Source organism: Sinocyclocheilus grahami, unplaced genomic scaffold, assembly GCF_001515645.1.
Source record: "Sinocyclocheilus grahami isolate Dianchi unplaced genomic scaffold, SAMN03320097.WGS_v1.1 scaffold1099.1, whole genome shotgun sequence".
Lineage (NCBI taxonomy): Eukaryota > Metazoa > Chordata > Actinopteri > Cypriniformes > Cyprinidae > Sinocyclocheilus > Sinocyclocheilus grahami.
The window spans coordinates 1,168,171-1,182,877 of NW_015506278.1; the positions used below are offsets into that span (position 1 = coordinate 1,168,171).

The following is a 14,707-nucleotide window of genomic DNA, read 5'->3' on the forward strand; positions in this document are numbered from 1 at the left end:
TGCATGTCTTGATCCAGTTGTGGGTTATGACATCACAATTACTTGTTTGTTCATCCCTGTACAGGATGCAAGTTACTGTATAAGCATGACCTGGTCAAGCGCTGGGGGAAGAAACACTGTCGCAACTGCTTGTACTGTAGTGGATCCGCTCAGGCTCTGGTGACTGAAGTTATTGACAACGTAGAGCATGAGTTCTGTGGGAACATTTGTTTATCACAACACACCTTACTGATGCGTAAGGTAATAATTTATCTCTTGGTTTATTCTGAGAAACCATTTGCGAGGCTGTTTTTTGCTGCAGCGTTACTTTTAAGACTTTATGCCATGGATTTGGCTTTCAACTCACAGCTAGTATATTTTTGACAGGAAATAAAGTGCTCCATGTGCAGGCAGGCTAAGAAGAAGATGACGGAGACTGTGAAATGGCTGGGTGAGATCAAGCATTTCTGCAGCTTGCAATGCTTGATGTTCTTTTGCAGTCTGCAGGGAACCACTGGGGCAGTCAGACCTGCAAACAAGACTTTGTCCACACAAGGTATGTCTTCCTGTAGATTTATGGGGATATTTGTCCCTTTTGTCTCTGTATCTTATGACTGTTAATCTTTGGGTGATTTGTTTTCCTCAGGGACAAGCCCAGCCCCATCTCCAGGCCCTCAAACTACAGTTAATCACACACCACTGGTAACTAAAGAGGCCACACCGGTCATTGCCAGTATTATGTCACTCTCAAGTGTGTCCAATGGACAACCAGGTGTTTTGGGGAACAGGGTTCTGCAAGGTGACTAACCTCTTTTTACTTCTTAATTATCTCGGTATATTGAGGGATGCACACTGTATTAGTGTTGGGCGATATGCTCTATTGTCATATCGTCCTATCGTCAGCCTGTGAAGTGGCCAATACACAATACTATCATGCTAATTTATTTAATTAGTTACTTAGTTTAATTACCAGAAAGTGAACCAACACCAGCATAAGGCTAAAAGCAGCCTAATGTTTTTAATATGACTGAATTTGTATTTAACATAACATTTTAATACAAACATAGTAAGTTACTAATTATAATGCTTTTACATTTCCTCAGTTATTCAAAAAGCAGCTACAGAAAGCGAGCAAAGAACATTTACATTACCAAAGAGCATCATCTAGTGCGAGTATCCTCTTTTAAAAACACTCCCGTTATAATCAGTGATCACCAGCTACACTGTATGATGAATAAATCTCTTGCACTGCACATATCTGTGGCGCTTTATGGCTCTGACACAGCCACCGGAGCTGATCGCGGCCACTCTTTCAATGCTCGTTTTTTTTTACCAGGCGCGCTGCGCCACATTTATGAAGCATTCCATTAGCAATAGCAGCTCTCCACGCTGCATCGCTAAAGATAGGTGCCTAGTCCATTTTTGATGGATAATAGTCTTATCATCAAAGGCATCAGCAACAGGCTCATCGATACACAAATACTATCGTCTATCATCACAACCCTACAGTGTATCCCATTTTTTTTAATGAAGATTTATTATATTTATTTTATTAAAGTATGAATGTATATTATTTATTTATTTATTTATTATTATTATTTTAGAAATTGATTTTATTGGATATATCTACTATAAAGTTATAATGGATTCTGTGCATGCTCATTTCTCTCTTTACATTTGTATTACTTTTGCCATTGTCTAGTAGTCATGTAATAACTATAAATAAACTAACTAGAACCTATAAATAAATGGAATCTTTAGCAAATCTCAAAATGAATATTTATTTTGTTCATACTGTAATATTGTGATTACTTAAATGTTTGTGTGTGTATTTGGATAACATCTTGTTGAATTTTATCAGCCATAATTATGACATCTGTTGTCAATGCTTTTTTCTTTAATAGTTTTTTTGGCGAACTGAGGAATGAATCAACTATTTTCTGTGACTCATCGCTCACGTTTACCTTTTTATTTCCTCAGCCTCTGTTCCAGCTGCTACAGCAAAAAGTTCAGGAAATGTGAGTTTTTCACAATATCAATAATCCAGCTGAAGTTCCTTTTGAAATGTGAATGAAAATCAACCAATTATCAATCGTTCTCTGTGTTGTCAGGCGGCCAGCACACAGACAGACGGTGCGAAGGCTTCTGTGCCAGCACCTCGAATCCTAAAGAACAAAGCCTTGCTTTGTAAACCATTAAGTCAGAACAAAGGCACATCTTGCAAACCCAATGTCTGCGACATGAATACACAAACAGGTACTAGGAAGCACTGTTGCAACATGTTTCTTTTGGGCATTATGTATGCTGACACTCCCATGTGTCGGCATATGCATCATCATGTGTCTCTTGACCGTGAACATAACAAAGGTGAAAATGAGAGGAGGCACTTGTTATAAATGTCATGCTTGCCTTTTGTCCTCTAGATGGACCTTCCGTGATAGTGCTGCCTGTGCCAGTGCCAGTCTATGTTCCACTTCCCATGAATCTCTACACCCAATACACTCCGAAGTCTGTGGGGCTTCCACTTCCGGTGTGCATCTCTACCTCTTTTGTCCTTATACTCATCTTTGAATATTAAAACGATTAAAGCTGTATACATAGTTGTGTGAAAAAGTGTTGGCCCCCTTCCTGATTTCTTATTTTTTTGCATGTTTGTCACACTTTAATGTTTTAGATCATCAAACAAATGTAAATATTAGTCAAAGATAACACAAGTAAACACAACATGCAGTTTTTAAATGAAGGTTTTTATTAAGGGAAAACAAAATCCAAAACTACATGGCCCTGTGTGAAGAAGTGTTTGCCCCCCCTGTTAAAACTGTGGTTTATCACACCTGAGTTCAATTTCTCTAGCCACACCCAGGCCTGATTACTGCCACACCTGTTCGCAATCAAGAAATCTCTTAAATAGGACCTGCCTGACAAAGTGAAGTAGATCAAAAGATCCTCAAAAGCTAGACATCATGTCGAGAGCCTAAGAAATTTAGAAACAAATGAGAAAAAGTAATTCAGATCTATCAGGGACTCCAGCGAACCACAGTGAGAGCCATTATTCACAAATGGCAAAAACATGGAACAGTGGAGAACCTTCTCAGGAGTGGCCGGCCGACCAAAATTACCCAAGAGCACAGCCAACGACTCATCCAAGAGGTCACAAAAGACCCCACAACAACATCCAAAGAACTGCAGGCCTCACTTGCCTCCATTAAGGTCCGTGTTCATGACTCCACCATAAGAAAGAGACTGGGCAAAAATGGTCTGCATGGCAGAGTTCCAAGACGAAAAACGCTGCTGAGCAAAAAGAACATAAAGGCTCGTCTCAGTTTTGCCAGAAAACATCTTGATGATCCCCAAGACTTTTGGGAAAATACTCTGTGGACTGACGAGACAAAAGTTGAACTTTTTGGAAGGTGTGTGTCCCATTACATCTGGCGTAAAAGTAACACTGCATTTCAGAAAAAGAACATCAAACCAACAGTAAAATATGGTGGTGGTAGTGTGACGGTCTGGGGCTGTTTTGCTGCTTCAGGACCTGGAAGACTTGCGGTGATAAATGGAACCATGAATTCTGCTGTTTACCAAAAAATCCTGAAGGAGAATGTCCGGCCATCTGTTCGTGACCTCAAGCTGAAGCGAACTTGGGTTCCGCAGCAGGACAATGATCCAAAACACACCAGCAAGTCCACCTCTGAACGGCTGAAGAAAAACAAAATGAAGACTTTGGAGTGGCCTAGTCAAAGTCCTGACCTGAATCCTATTGAGATGCTGTGGCATGACCTTAAAAAGGCGGTTCATGCTCGAAAACCCTCCAATGTGGCTGAATTACAACAATTCTGCATAGATGAGTGGACCAAAATTCCTCCACAGCACTGTAACAGACTCATTGCAAGTTATCGCAAACGCTTGATTGCAGTTGTTGCTGCTAAGGGTGGCCCAACCAGTTATTAGGTTTAGGGGGCAAACACTTTTTCACACAGGGCCATGTAGTTTGGGATTTTGTTTTCCCTTAATAATAAAAACCTTCATTTAAAAACTGCATGTTGTGTTCACTTGTGTTATCTTTTACTAATATTTAAATTTGTTTGATGATCTGAAACATTAAAGTGTGACAAACATGCAAAAAAATAAGAAATCAGGAAGGGGGCCAACACTTTTTCACACCACTGTATTTGCTACCAGAATCAGTATGTTAATCTATTAATGAGTGTTACAATATTTTCATTGTTAATGAAAACTAAATAAAAATATTTGTTAACTGAAATAAAAAACTAACATGGAACTCTAAACAAAAATGTATCACTCAATTTTAAATAATAGTATTATGACTAAAATAACAATAGATGGCTGAGAAATTTAACCCTGTTATACATTTTTAAATGATGGCTCATTAAAACAAAAACTGAAATCTGAAACTAGGATTCACTACTATTTCCTTTACTTGGTTTCCTAATGAAAACAAGACAAAATGAATGAATGAATAAATAAAAAATAAACACTACATGTTTAAGGATAAAGTATTATAATCTCGAATCAGTGTAATTTCAAATGAATTGCTGATCATAAATTAGATTCACAGGCATCCCAAAGACTCTCCGAATCATGTGTCTCTTGTCTTGTTTATGTAGGTTCCGGTGCCCTTGTTCTTCCCCACTACTCTGGACAGTGCAGAGCGCATTGTGAAGACCATTCAGGAAATCAAAGAGAAGATCCCTGATGACCCTCTGGAGGCCGACCTCATCATGATGGCAGAGATGGTGGCTGAGGATGCAGAGAAGGAGAAAAGCATGATTGTTACTGGTAAATTAGGGACAGTTGGAAGGTTTTTAATGTTCCTAAAACTTCTGATATTTTTAGTTAACACTGATCGACTTGATCAATTAAGCCATAAAAAATAGCCATAGCCATAGATGCTGGAATGACGTTAAGAAGAAAATAAACAAACACGCACTGTACGAACAAAACTTGGGTTGTTTGGGAACTGCACAGGCTTTAAACTTTAAGAGATGTAAAAAGATATTGCAGGTGCACACACATTTATTTCTGTTCACAAGCCTCCTGTTTTGTTATTCAGATCAGACTAGTAACATAATGGACGACCTTGATCTGGAAGCTTTATCTAGCAATCTGAGTTGGGAGGAGGACTCTGTGTCTTCTGCCCAGACATGGGATCAAACCCCTGAGCCTGAGAGGCCTCCTCTATCCAGATCTGCCACACTCACCCCCGTCTCCACCGCAGCAGAAGAGCCACAGATGGACTTGGAGGCAGATTTCCCAATCGGTAAGAGCTTCTGCTGTGGTTAAGAGGTGTAAACATACAAGCACAATTCCATTTTTTATTATCTTCCATTCATATTTCATGCATCTTTATCTTTTCATATTTCAGAGAGCATTGAACTTTTCAGAGAGCCAACACAAACGGAGACAACTGATTCTGGCAAACGGAGATCTCGCAAGAGAAAACATGACGGCTTCCCTCAGAAGAAAAGGGTAAGAACAGCTAAAGCAGAAATTTTCTTGACTTGCCACCATAATTTCCACTATATAACACTTTAACTTTTGGAAACGGGAAAACATCATATTAGGGTTTTGTGATATATACCAGTTTATTTTTTCTACGGCTTTATTTTGAAAGCGTTTCTATCGTTATGCAAAATGTCACTATATGGTAGGAATGTTTGTATTTAGCCACAATGTCATTTTCAGAGGACAGGTGGAGAATGAAGGTGGAGCAGCAACAGGTTTCCATCAAACATCACAAAGGAGAAAATAAGAGGAGGCACTTGTTACAAATAAGTGTTGTAGAACTGACACTTTTCTAAGCCCCTCCCCCTTAATCAAGCCTTCATTATGGCACTTGTTCTGCTGCTGTCAAAAGATGCATGGAAAGGGAAGCAATTTAAAACTGAGCAAATTATCTCAGATGTTATTAATTAATCCCTGGATGAACCGCAGCCACTGACAAGATTTTGTCGTGCCGAGGAAGGTTGCATGCAACATATTACATTGGTCAAAAATATACCTGGTGGGGTTGTACTACTGTTTCAGAAACAAAGAAAATTTGTTGTCGTTTTAAAAAAATAAATAAAATTATTAGTAGTGGTGTAATGGTACACGTGTTCCAAAAAAATCAATACTGTTTTAATGACTTTGCGTACAGAATTTTTCTGTGTTTAGAACATAATTTCAAACTCAATTTCCCCTCTAGGCACGATATCATTTGCCCTCCTATCAGATGCATGTGTTGTTTAATGAATTTGAGTCACATTTTCTTAAGAGCGTAACTTCTTACAGTTGTGTACTTGCCTATAAATACAAAATCACTCAAGTATTTCCAATTTGTATAAAGGATTATCCTGGCAGCTAGTCTTCCATGAACAACAGCCGCCGCACAACCTACACGTCAAATAGACAGTGGATTAGAATGCGAGTGTGAGGATTCTGACTAAAATATTTTGCTCATGTATTTTGTATCCCAAAGTGTAAGCACTTCAAATGTAAGCTCTTTCCCCAATAACAACAGCACCAGAAACTGCATGGTGTTGCTTGTTGACATGGTACACAATATATACACATTTATTTTTTAAAGAGTTATTTTCAGTAATCTACAGTTTAATTCGCTGTACAGAACACATGCCAAACAATAGCTGGGTTTCCATCCAAAGTTGCGAATTTAACTTTTGTGCAATACTGGAATATCGCATAAAACATTTGCGAACAATCATTGTTTCCATCCAACAAGTCAAAGTGAACAAAATCGTCACTTCCTGATAAACTGGCACTATAAATCACTAAGAAAAGTAGGAGAATACAATCATTTTCATGTATAATAAATTACTTGCGCCTCAGAGCGAGCAGATGAAACGCAATGAATGCGGTCATTGCTTTCGGAGGTGGATGCTGCTGTTTGGGAACGCAGTCGTTAAAGACATTTTTGGGAGGCAATTATACATAAAACTTTGAGAGGCTTTGCTCGTGCATTTCCAAATGACCATAACAACATTTCAGATGCTGTGGAAAGAGATCGGTCCGCTGGTTAGTCAGGTTTTGCCGACCCATAGCGCAAAGTCACATTACTTTTTTGATGCGCTAGGAGGAATTTATTCGCAAAATGCATTTATCTACCATTATTCGCATCAACCCTTTTTTGCACAAGTCAAAAACCGAAAAAAAAGCAAGCGTAAAAACTTTTGCGACGTAAGGAATTTTTATTCGAAATTTGACATTTCCATCACTCGTTTCTCATGCGATACTTTAAAATGCGCATTAAAATAGGGTGATGGAAACATAATGACTTCAAGACTGAGGTACGTACTGAACTGTCATTTTTGTGTACCATTACATTGCTATAAATTAGTAAATACTACTAATTTTGGAATAATTAGGGCCTTTTCATACTAAAAATTTTTTTTGTTGGTGTTTGTTCACGCAGCTGCAATAAAAGAGCTATTAAATGTTTATAGCCATTAATTTTGTTTTTTAATGCAGTTAACTTGACTAACTTTAAATTTACGTTAAGTCCATAAAGGGGTGCATTACTTATCGCAGATTTACATAGTTCTAACACATAATTTTGTCGTTCCTTAAAAAGGAACTGATTACCTTATTGCGTTCAACACGACAACAACAAAAAATGTAATTAATCGCGATTGACAGCCCTATTTTTCCTGTTCCACTAAGGCGGTTTCGCCCACATGCGCATTTGTATCTGTGGAGTTGTCAAGTCTTCAAGTTTCAAGCTCCGGACAACAGGGACAGAATGTGGCGGAGGACTTCAATCCTGAGCTGGCGAAAAGGGATGCCATGAAGGGCTAAAGCGGGAGCTGCGTCACTGCAAGGAAGTTTATGAGGTCACCAAGGCTGCTCTAGCAGATTTGAAAGGCACTCACTAGGGGCTCGTCGAGGCCCACAAGGCTGTTGTGTTGCAGCTGGGAGAGGGACAGGTGGCAACACAGATGTTGGGGAGCAAACTTGACTCTGCACAAAGCCCAGTGGTGGACTCTAAGAGCGAGGATGCTGTTGCCCGGAGTAGCGATGCAGACAGTCAACAAATAGAGCCATGTTGCCATCCTGACCTGGAGATTATTCCTCCCTCGAAGAAGCAGCTGGAGCTTCTGTTCACGCAGAGTCGGAGGCGGCCGGATCGCTATGAATGCTTGTTGTTCCTTGCTGTTTTACCCCAGAAGTAGTATAAGGAGTAGGTGTCCAATACCAACTGGGATGGTGCGAGGGGCAAATTTGCATTGCCTGTGAACCTACGCCGCGAAAACGCATCAAAGACAGAGTCGATAAGTTCTTGCGCTCACCAAGAAACAATGTTAGCCACAAACTTTTACATAAGACAAATGCCGGAGACAACATCTAAATATTTTGATTTAATAGATTAAGTGCTTAGTTCGAAAACCTGATTTTGTCTTTCATTAGAAACCCTTTAGAGACTCTCAATTATTCAAACTGTTAATATCGTGATGTATAACCTCAAACATATAGTGTATTATATTTTAATTTAAAATTGAATGTGACTGATAAATCAGCCTAAAACAAAATAAAGCTGAATCCAGTTTTATCAGTCAGTACTGTCATGTGATTGCTTTAAAACCCATTTTCATCTTGTCATAATGGTAGCATGTGCAAAGTAAACCAGACCACTTTATTGAGGTTTATAAGCTGTGGCTTCCATCTTTAATGTTGTGCTGATGATTTGTACTTGATTCTTCAATATGTTGCGCATGAAAAGGATATATTTATAAGTGCAGGAATATACTAACATTTTCAACATTATACAGATTAAATGTATACTACTGTTCAGAAGTAAAATATTTTTGGAAAGTCTTTGTCACCAAGGCTTTGTTTGATCAAAAATGTAGTAACTATTTTGGGTTTGAAAATTGAATATATTCTTAAAATGTAGTTTCATCCTGTGATGGCAAAGCATTTAGCAGCCATTACTCTTGACTCAAGTTTGACATGTTCTATCAGAAGTTATTGTAATATGCTGATTTGTTGTTCAATAAGCAGCATTATTATCATCATGTTGAAAACAGTTGTTCTGCTTTATATTTTTGTGGATTGTTTTTTTGTTGGTGTGTAGGGCCGTAAGAGTGCAGCTGTTGTTCCAGTCAAATCAGCGCTAGACAACCTCTCTAGCCTCTCAAAACTGCAACACGAGTATGCTGTAAATGCTTGGAAGGAATGGGTACGCTGGAGGAACGCCCAACCCAACATGGAGACTCCCAAATTTGGCTGTGAGTCTTTTTATCCAGCATTTCGTCACAAAAGAAAGTTCCACAATTTAAAATGAACAATTATACATACAATTATAAAATTAATATTATCTTATTGTAACAGATTTGGAAAAATGCACTATTACACTCGCTCACCAATGGATGCTCTGCAGTGAATGGGTGCCGTCAGAATGAGAGTCCAAACAGCTGATAAAAACATCACAATAATCCACATGACTCCTGTCCATCAATTAATGTATTGTTAAGTGAAAAGCTGCATGTTTGTGAGAAACAAATCCATCAATAAGATATTTTAAACCATCACTTCTGGCCAAAATACAAGTCCATTAATCCATAATAATGGTTCCGCCACTGAAAAAGTCCTTCCTCTGTTTTTCTTCACAAAAATATTTCAGACCATTTTAAACGGTGCATATATGTGGTCTGTGCATATATTTCTCTTTTGAATCAGACAAGACTTTTCACTAGACAAAGCAATGTTATGAATTAAGGATGGTTTAATCATTTTGTTTATTACAAACAAATTGCTTGTGGATTATTGTGATGTTTATATCAGCTGTTTGGGCTCTCATTCTCACTATAGAGGATCCATGTATGAGCAAGTTGAAGCAATGCTAAATTTTTCCAAATCTGTTCTGATGAAGAAACGCTCATCTACATCTTGAATGGCCAAGGTTGAGTACATTTTCAGCAAATTTTCAGTTTGGGGTAAACTATTCCTTTGTGTTTTTCAAGGTGAAGATTTTTTGAGTATATGCTTTCACAGGGAATTGAGCCTTAGCCTTATGCTTGCATCATGCGGTACTAGTTAAACTACAGAATCTTCAACATGCCATTTAAGCACTAAAAACTTCCTCTTCATCAATAGCTCGCAGTATGACACTAAAGGAGGATTTGTTGAAATGTTGCACTGCTGAAATAAGCTACGGCCTCTGCAAGTTCATTTCTGAGGTTCGTCGACCCAACGGAGAGAATTACAGCCCTGACAGCATCTTTTATCTCTGCTTGGGAATCCAGAAGGTAAATTGAGAAGAAACAACACAAACTGAACACAGCCATATTATAAGTTTAATTGATTAACTCTTGTCGTTCATGTTTGCAGTACCTGTTTGAGAACAATCGGCTGGAGAACATCTTCGCTGACGTCTTCTATGCCAAATTCTGCCATGAACTGACCAACATACTGAGACCATGGAAACCAACTATTTTGCCCAGTGGTGAGTAATTTAAGACAGGAACGTGTGACTAGCTTGTTTCGCTGTTGCTCTTCTAACACGACTGTGTGTGTGTGTGTTCAGGTTATGTTCATTCTCGTGTGGAGGAGGAGTATCTGTGGGACTGTAAGCAGCTGGGGGCGTTTTCACCCGGTGTGCTGCTCAACACGCTGCTCTACTTCTTCACCAAGTACTTCAACTACAGGACAGTGGAGCAGCACCGCCGCCTCTCTTTTGGCCACATTGTGCGCTGCTCTCGGAGCAAGGGCAACACAAAAGTGGCCTGTTTGCGTTTCTATCCCCCGAAAGAGGAGACAAGCACAGGTCAGTGGTCAGTTATACAGTCCTAGCTTGACTGTGTGTTTGAGTTCTTGTTGTATCACTTGTTTGTTTTAATTCAGTTGGCGTCCCTGCGAAGAAAAGGAAGGAAGAGGAGGATGAAAATGACACTGTATATGAGATAAAAGAGAATGCAGACAATCCTCTTCGCTGTCCTGTCAGGCTGTATGAGTTCTATCTCTCAAAATGGTACGTTTGTTTGAACTTCCATTTGAACGGCATTTATTTGAAACTAAAATTTGAACTTTAAAATTGATGAATAGTGACTGTATTAATAATGCATTCTTGCTGAATAAATGTATTCTATTATATCAAGTTTATGCAGCCCTATTAAATACTGTCTTACTTTCCATCCAGCTCACCCAGCGTGAGGCAACGCACAACCGACTTTTACCTGAGCCCCGAGCGCTCCTGTGTACCCAACAGTCCCATGTGGTTCTCGACCTCCTCTCTGAGTGATGAGGTTCTGGACAGCATGCTCACACGTATCCTTACTGTCAGAGAGCTGCACCTAGAGAGAGACAAATCACCCAATGAGACTGATTCAGACAGTGAATCGGACTTCAGGCCCTGACTTTGAAATCAGACGCACGGCATAAGCGCACACCAAATTTATATCGAGTTTCTCCTAGATGGTTCTCTGAGTATTGCTACAAAGCTGACAAAATCTGGATGCCATTATATGGGCCTTTATGATATTGATAGATTTTAATGGATGGAAAGCAAGTGTTTTGTCGTTGTATTTTCCATGTTTAATTGGATAGTAGTTATGAGGCTATACAGTGTTTTTTGTGATCAAGTGTATGAAAAACTATCATTAACAAAAGCAGCTGATGTCAACAAAAAATAATTCAAAAGGTGCATATGGTTGTATGGATTTCGTTTAGAGGACAATGCTGAGTTTTATGCAATGCCACATTACACAAGTAGTATTTAATGGGGTTTCTGCACATTCTTTGTATCATATTGAAACACTAAAGACATTGATAGCATCTTTGTACAACAGGCATTAAAAACAGTGGCTGGTATATCTACCCCTAAAATGAATACTGAGGGTTTTTTTCTTTTGGCAACCTAACCAATTCAGGATTTCTTAATTCTTGTATGGTCATGGCTGCAATTCTTTGGATAAAAAGACAATGAAACTGTCTGTGAGTCTTTTTTTGTTTTTCAACATATACTGCTAAGTCGTATATTAAAAGTTGACACATCAAATAAACAATCAGTTAAAATTACATGCATTTTGCACAGAAAAATTGTGCATGCAGTCTCATTTTAAAATATCTAAAAAAAAATTATTTAACATATAACTGAAATCGTTATGGACACTATTTTGTTTATATGTATTACAAAACCACAAAAGTAAACAAACTTAAGTATACTTGATAAGAAAAAAAAGTTTTTTTTTTTCAATAAATGTACTGTACAAATCAGACATTTGTAGGGTATAAAGGGTACAGTATAAGATATTTAAAAAAAATAAAATGGACTGATTTCATGTTAGTAATGTATTAAACAGTAATATGTATTGTACATGGTTTTTACATAAAGCCAAACATGGTCAAAATAAATCCTATTTCTCACAATAAAATTCACCGCTACAACTTCCAAGGAACAGTTCCCCCAAAAAGGAAAATTTCCTAATTTATTTGCCCCCAGGCCGAGTGTATAACTGACTTTATTAAACCAAAGAGAAATTAAAGGGATGAAAATTACCCCACGATTTACTCACCCTCAAGCCATCCTAGGTGTATTTGACTTTCTTCTTTCAGACGAATCCAATTGGAGTTATATTAAAAAATGTCCTGGCTCTTCCAAGCTTTATAATGGCAGTGAATGGGAGTTGATATTCAGTAGCCCAAGAGAAGTGCAATAAAGTGCATCCATCCATCATAAAAATGGATGGGATGGGGGATGGCGGATGGCGGGGGGGTTAATAAAGGCTTCCTGAAGCTAGAGATTATGGTTTATAAAGTTTTAAATATGGATATTTTTCACACCGATTCATTTCAGGAGGTCTTTATTAACCCCCCGGAGCTGTGTGGAGCACTTTTTATGGATGGATGGACGCACCGTATTGGACTTCTATTGGACTATTGAATATCAACCCCCATTCACTGCCATTATAAAGCTAGGAAGCGCTAGGACATTATTTAACCCTAAAAAGTGCAAGACCATAAAGAAAAAGAATACTTTAATGCTATTTTCCATTTTTAGAGCACAAATAATACAATTTCATGTTTTGTTTTTTTTTTTACTTTTTTTATCAACTTAGTTTTGATTTTAATGTTTGTGTACCCCAGGATACGTCACCCTTTTGAGGATATAAATTATCTGGAGAAAAAAAAATAATACTTTTATTCTCTCATAACTTAAACTAAAAACATTCTTTGTAAAATTCTGTTGAACAATAAGTATAATGCCTATTAATGAAAGTAGCCTGTATACTAAATTATATTTAATACGCAAATTAAGTATAATTTAGTATATTATAAATATATTTAGTATATAAATTAAAATTATATTTAATAAACAAAACTATGTACACACACACATCAGGCTTTTATGGCTCATATGTGCAAATCTATGAGAATTGAGAGAAGGACATTTGACATTTACATTAACATGAATAAATGTAAAAAAAAAAAAGAATAAATTAAACAAAAAAAATTATGTATGAATGAATAATCAAGTAAACCCAAGTTGCTTCAGTCCAGTAAATGTTAATCTTACATTTACTTTATAAAAATCATTAAAGATTTATGAGCAAAAAATAATTTACTTGATAAAAAAAGTATAAACTATCAATCAGAGGACAGAAGGCATTAAGTAAATTGTGTACAACAGGTTTTTGATCCGTTTTGGTCATATTGATAATTTATAGGCCCAAGAAATTTGCATAATAAATATGATACAGTGTGCTAATATATTCATAAATTGGCATTATACTTATTGTTCAAAATAATTTTTAGTTATAAAAGAATATATATTTTTATATATATATATATTTTTTTTTTTTTTTTGGCTAAAATGTTGTTACACACATTGCCAAACAAGCATTCTTATTTCAGGTAGAGATGCACCGAAATGAAAATTCTGGGCCGAAAACGAAAATTCTGGATGCACTTGGCCAAAAACGAAACTGCTTTGTAATGTTTATTTATGAATTTATTAAATAATATAAAGTAATTTTGTAAGACTTTTTAAATTTAACTCAATTTTAATGATACTGAATTTAAAAAAAAACACAAGCCAATAAAATAACCACACTTTTACTGAAAGTATTACAATAAAACTGGACGGAATTTATATTAATATTGGTAACACTTTACAATAAGGTTCATTAGTTAACGACTTTAGTCAACAAACTAAGAATGAACAATAGTTATTCAGCATTTATTAATCTTACTAGTTCATGTTAAATTAACATTTACTAATGCATTATTATAATCAACAGTTGTGCTTGTTAACAGTTAATGGCAAATGCACTCTGAATTAAGTCAAGTCAAGTCAAGTCACCTTTATTTATATAGCGCTTTGGCATGTTGTTGGTTTAGATGCAATAATAAGTTTATTTAGCTCCTCCTGTCCTATAGCTGTAAAGCACTGCAGTTTATCTTTTGGTGCGATGAATGAAGCTGAAGTATTATACGCTGTAGAATCTCCCAAACTTTAAAAATGGTTTTTGTTCATTTATTTTAAATTGTTCTGGTTTAATCACGATCAGATTTGTTCTAGATCCTGCATTAAATTTATATTTTGACCTCACTATTCGGGGAACAGACACAGTCTTTATAGATTAACATGAACTAACAGTGAACAACTGTATTCTCATTAACTAACATTAAGAAAGATTAATACTGTAATAAATGTTACATTGTTCGTTCATGACAGTTAATACATTAACTAATGGAACCTTATTGTAAAGTGTTA

At 37.0% G+C, this 14,707-nt stretch overlaps 1 protein-coding gene across 1 annotated transcript in view; it reads left to right on the forward strand.

Annotated features, from left to right (window-relative positions):
- Positions 1 to 11,621, forward strand: part of LOC107566774 (zinc finger MYM-type protein 4-like) — a 34,642-nt gene extending 23,021 nt beyond the window's left edge. Inside the window, exons 13-27 of the mRNA XM_016252309.1 lie at positions 65 to 240; positions 367 to 535; positions 626 to 778; positions 1,960 to 1,997; positions 2,091 to 2,235; positions 2,403 to 2,509; positions 4,605 to 4,776; positions 5,051 to 5,257; positions 5,363 to 5,466; positions 9,068 to 9,221; positions 10,090 to 10,241; positions 10,324 to 10,438; positions 10,520 to 10,759; positions 10,837 to 10,963; positions 11,132 to 11,621. Of these exons, the coding sequence (XP_016107795.1) occupies positions 65 to 240; positions 367 to 535; positions 626 to 778; positions 1,960 to 1,997; positions 2,091 to 2,235; positions 2,403 to 2,509; positions 4,605 to 4,776; positions 5,051 to 5,257; positions 5,363 to 5,466; positions 9,068 to 9,221; positions 10,090 to 10,241; positions 10,324 to 10,438; positions 10,520 to 10,759; positions 10,837 to 10,963; positions 11,132 to 11,348 (2,276 nt within the window). The 3' untranslated portion in view covers positions 11,349 to 11,621. The remainder of the gene's footprint in view (positions 1 to 64; positions 241 to 366; positions 536 to 625; positions 779 to 1,959; positions 1,998 to 2,090; positions 2,236 to 2,402; positions 2,510 to 4,604; positions 4,777 to 5,050; positions 5,258 to 5,362; positions 5,467 to 9,067; positions 9,222 to 10,089; positions 10,242 to 10,323; positions 10,439 to 10,519; positions 10,760 to 10,836; positions 10,964 to 11,131) is intronic.
- Positions 11,622 to 14,707: the final 3,086 nt, after the last annotated feature.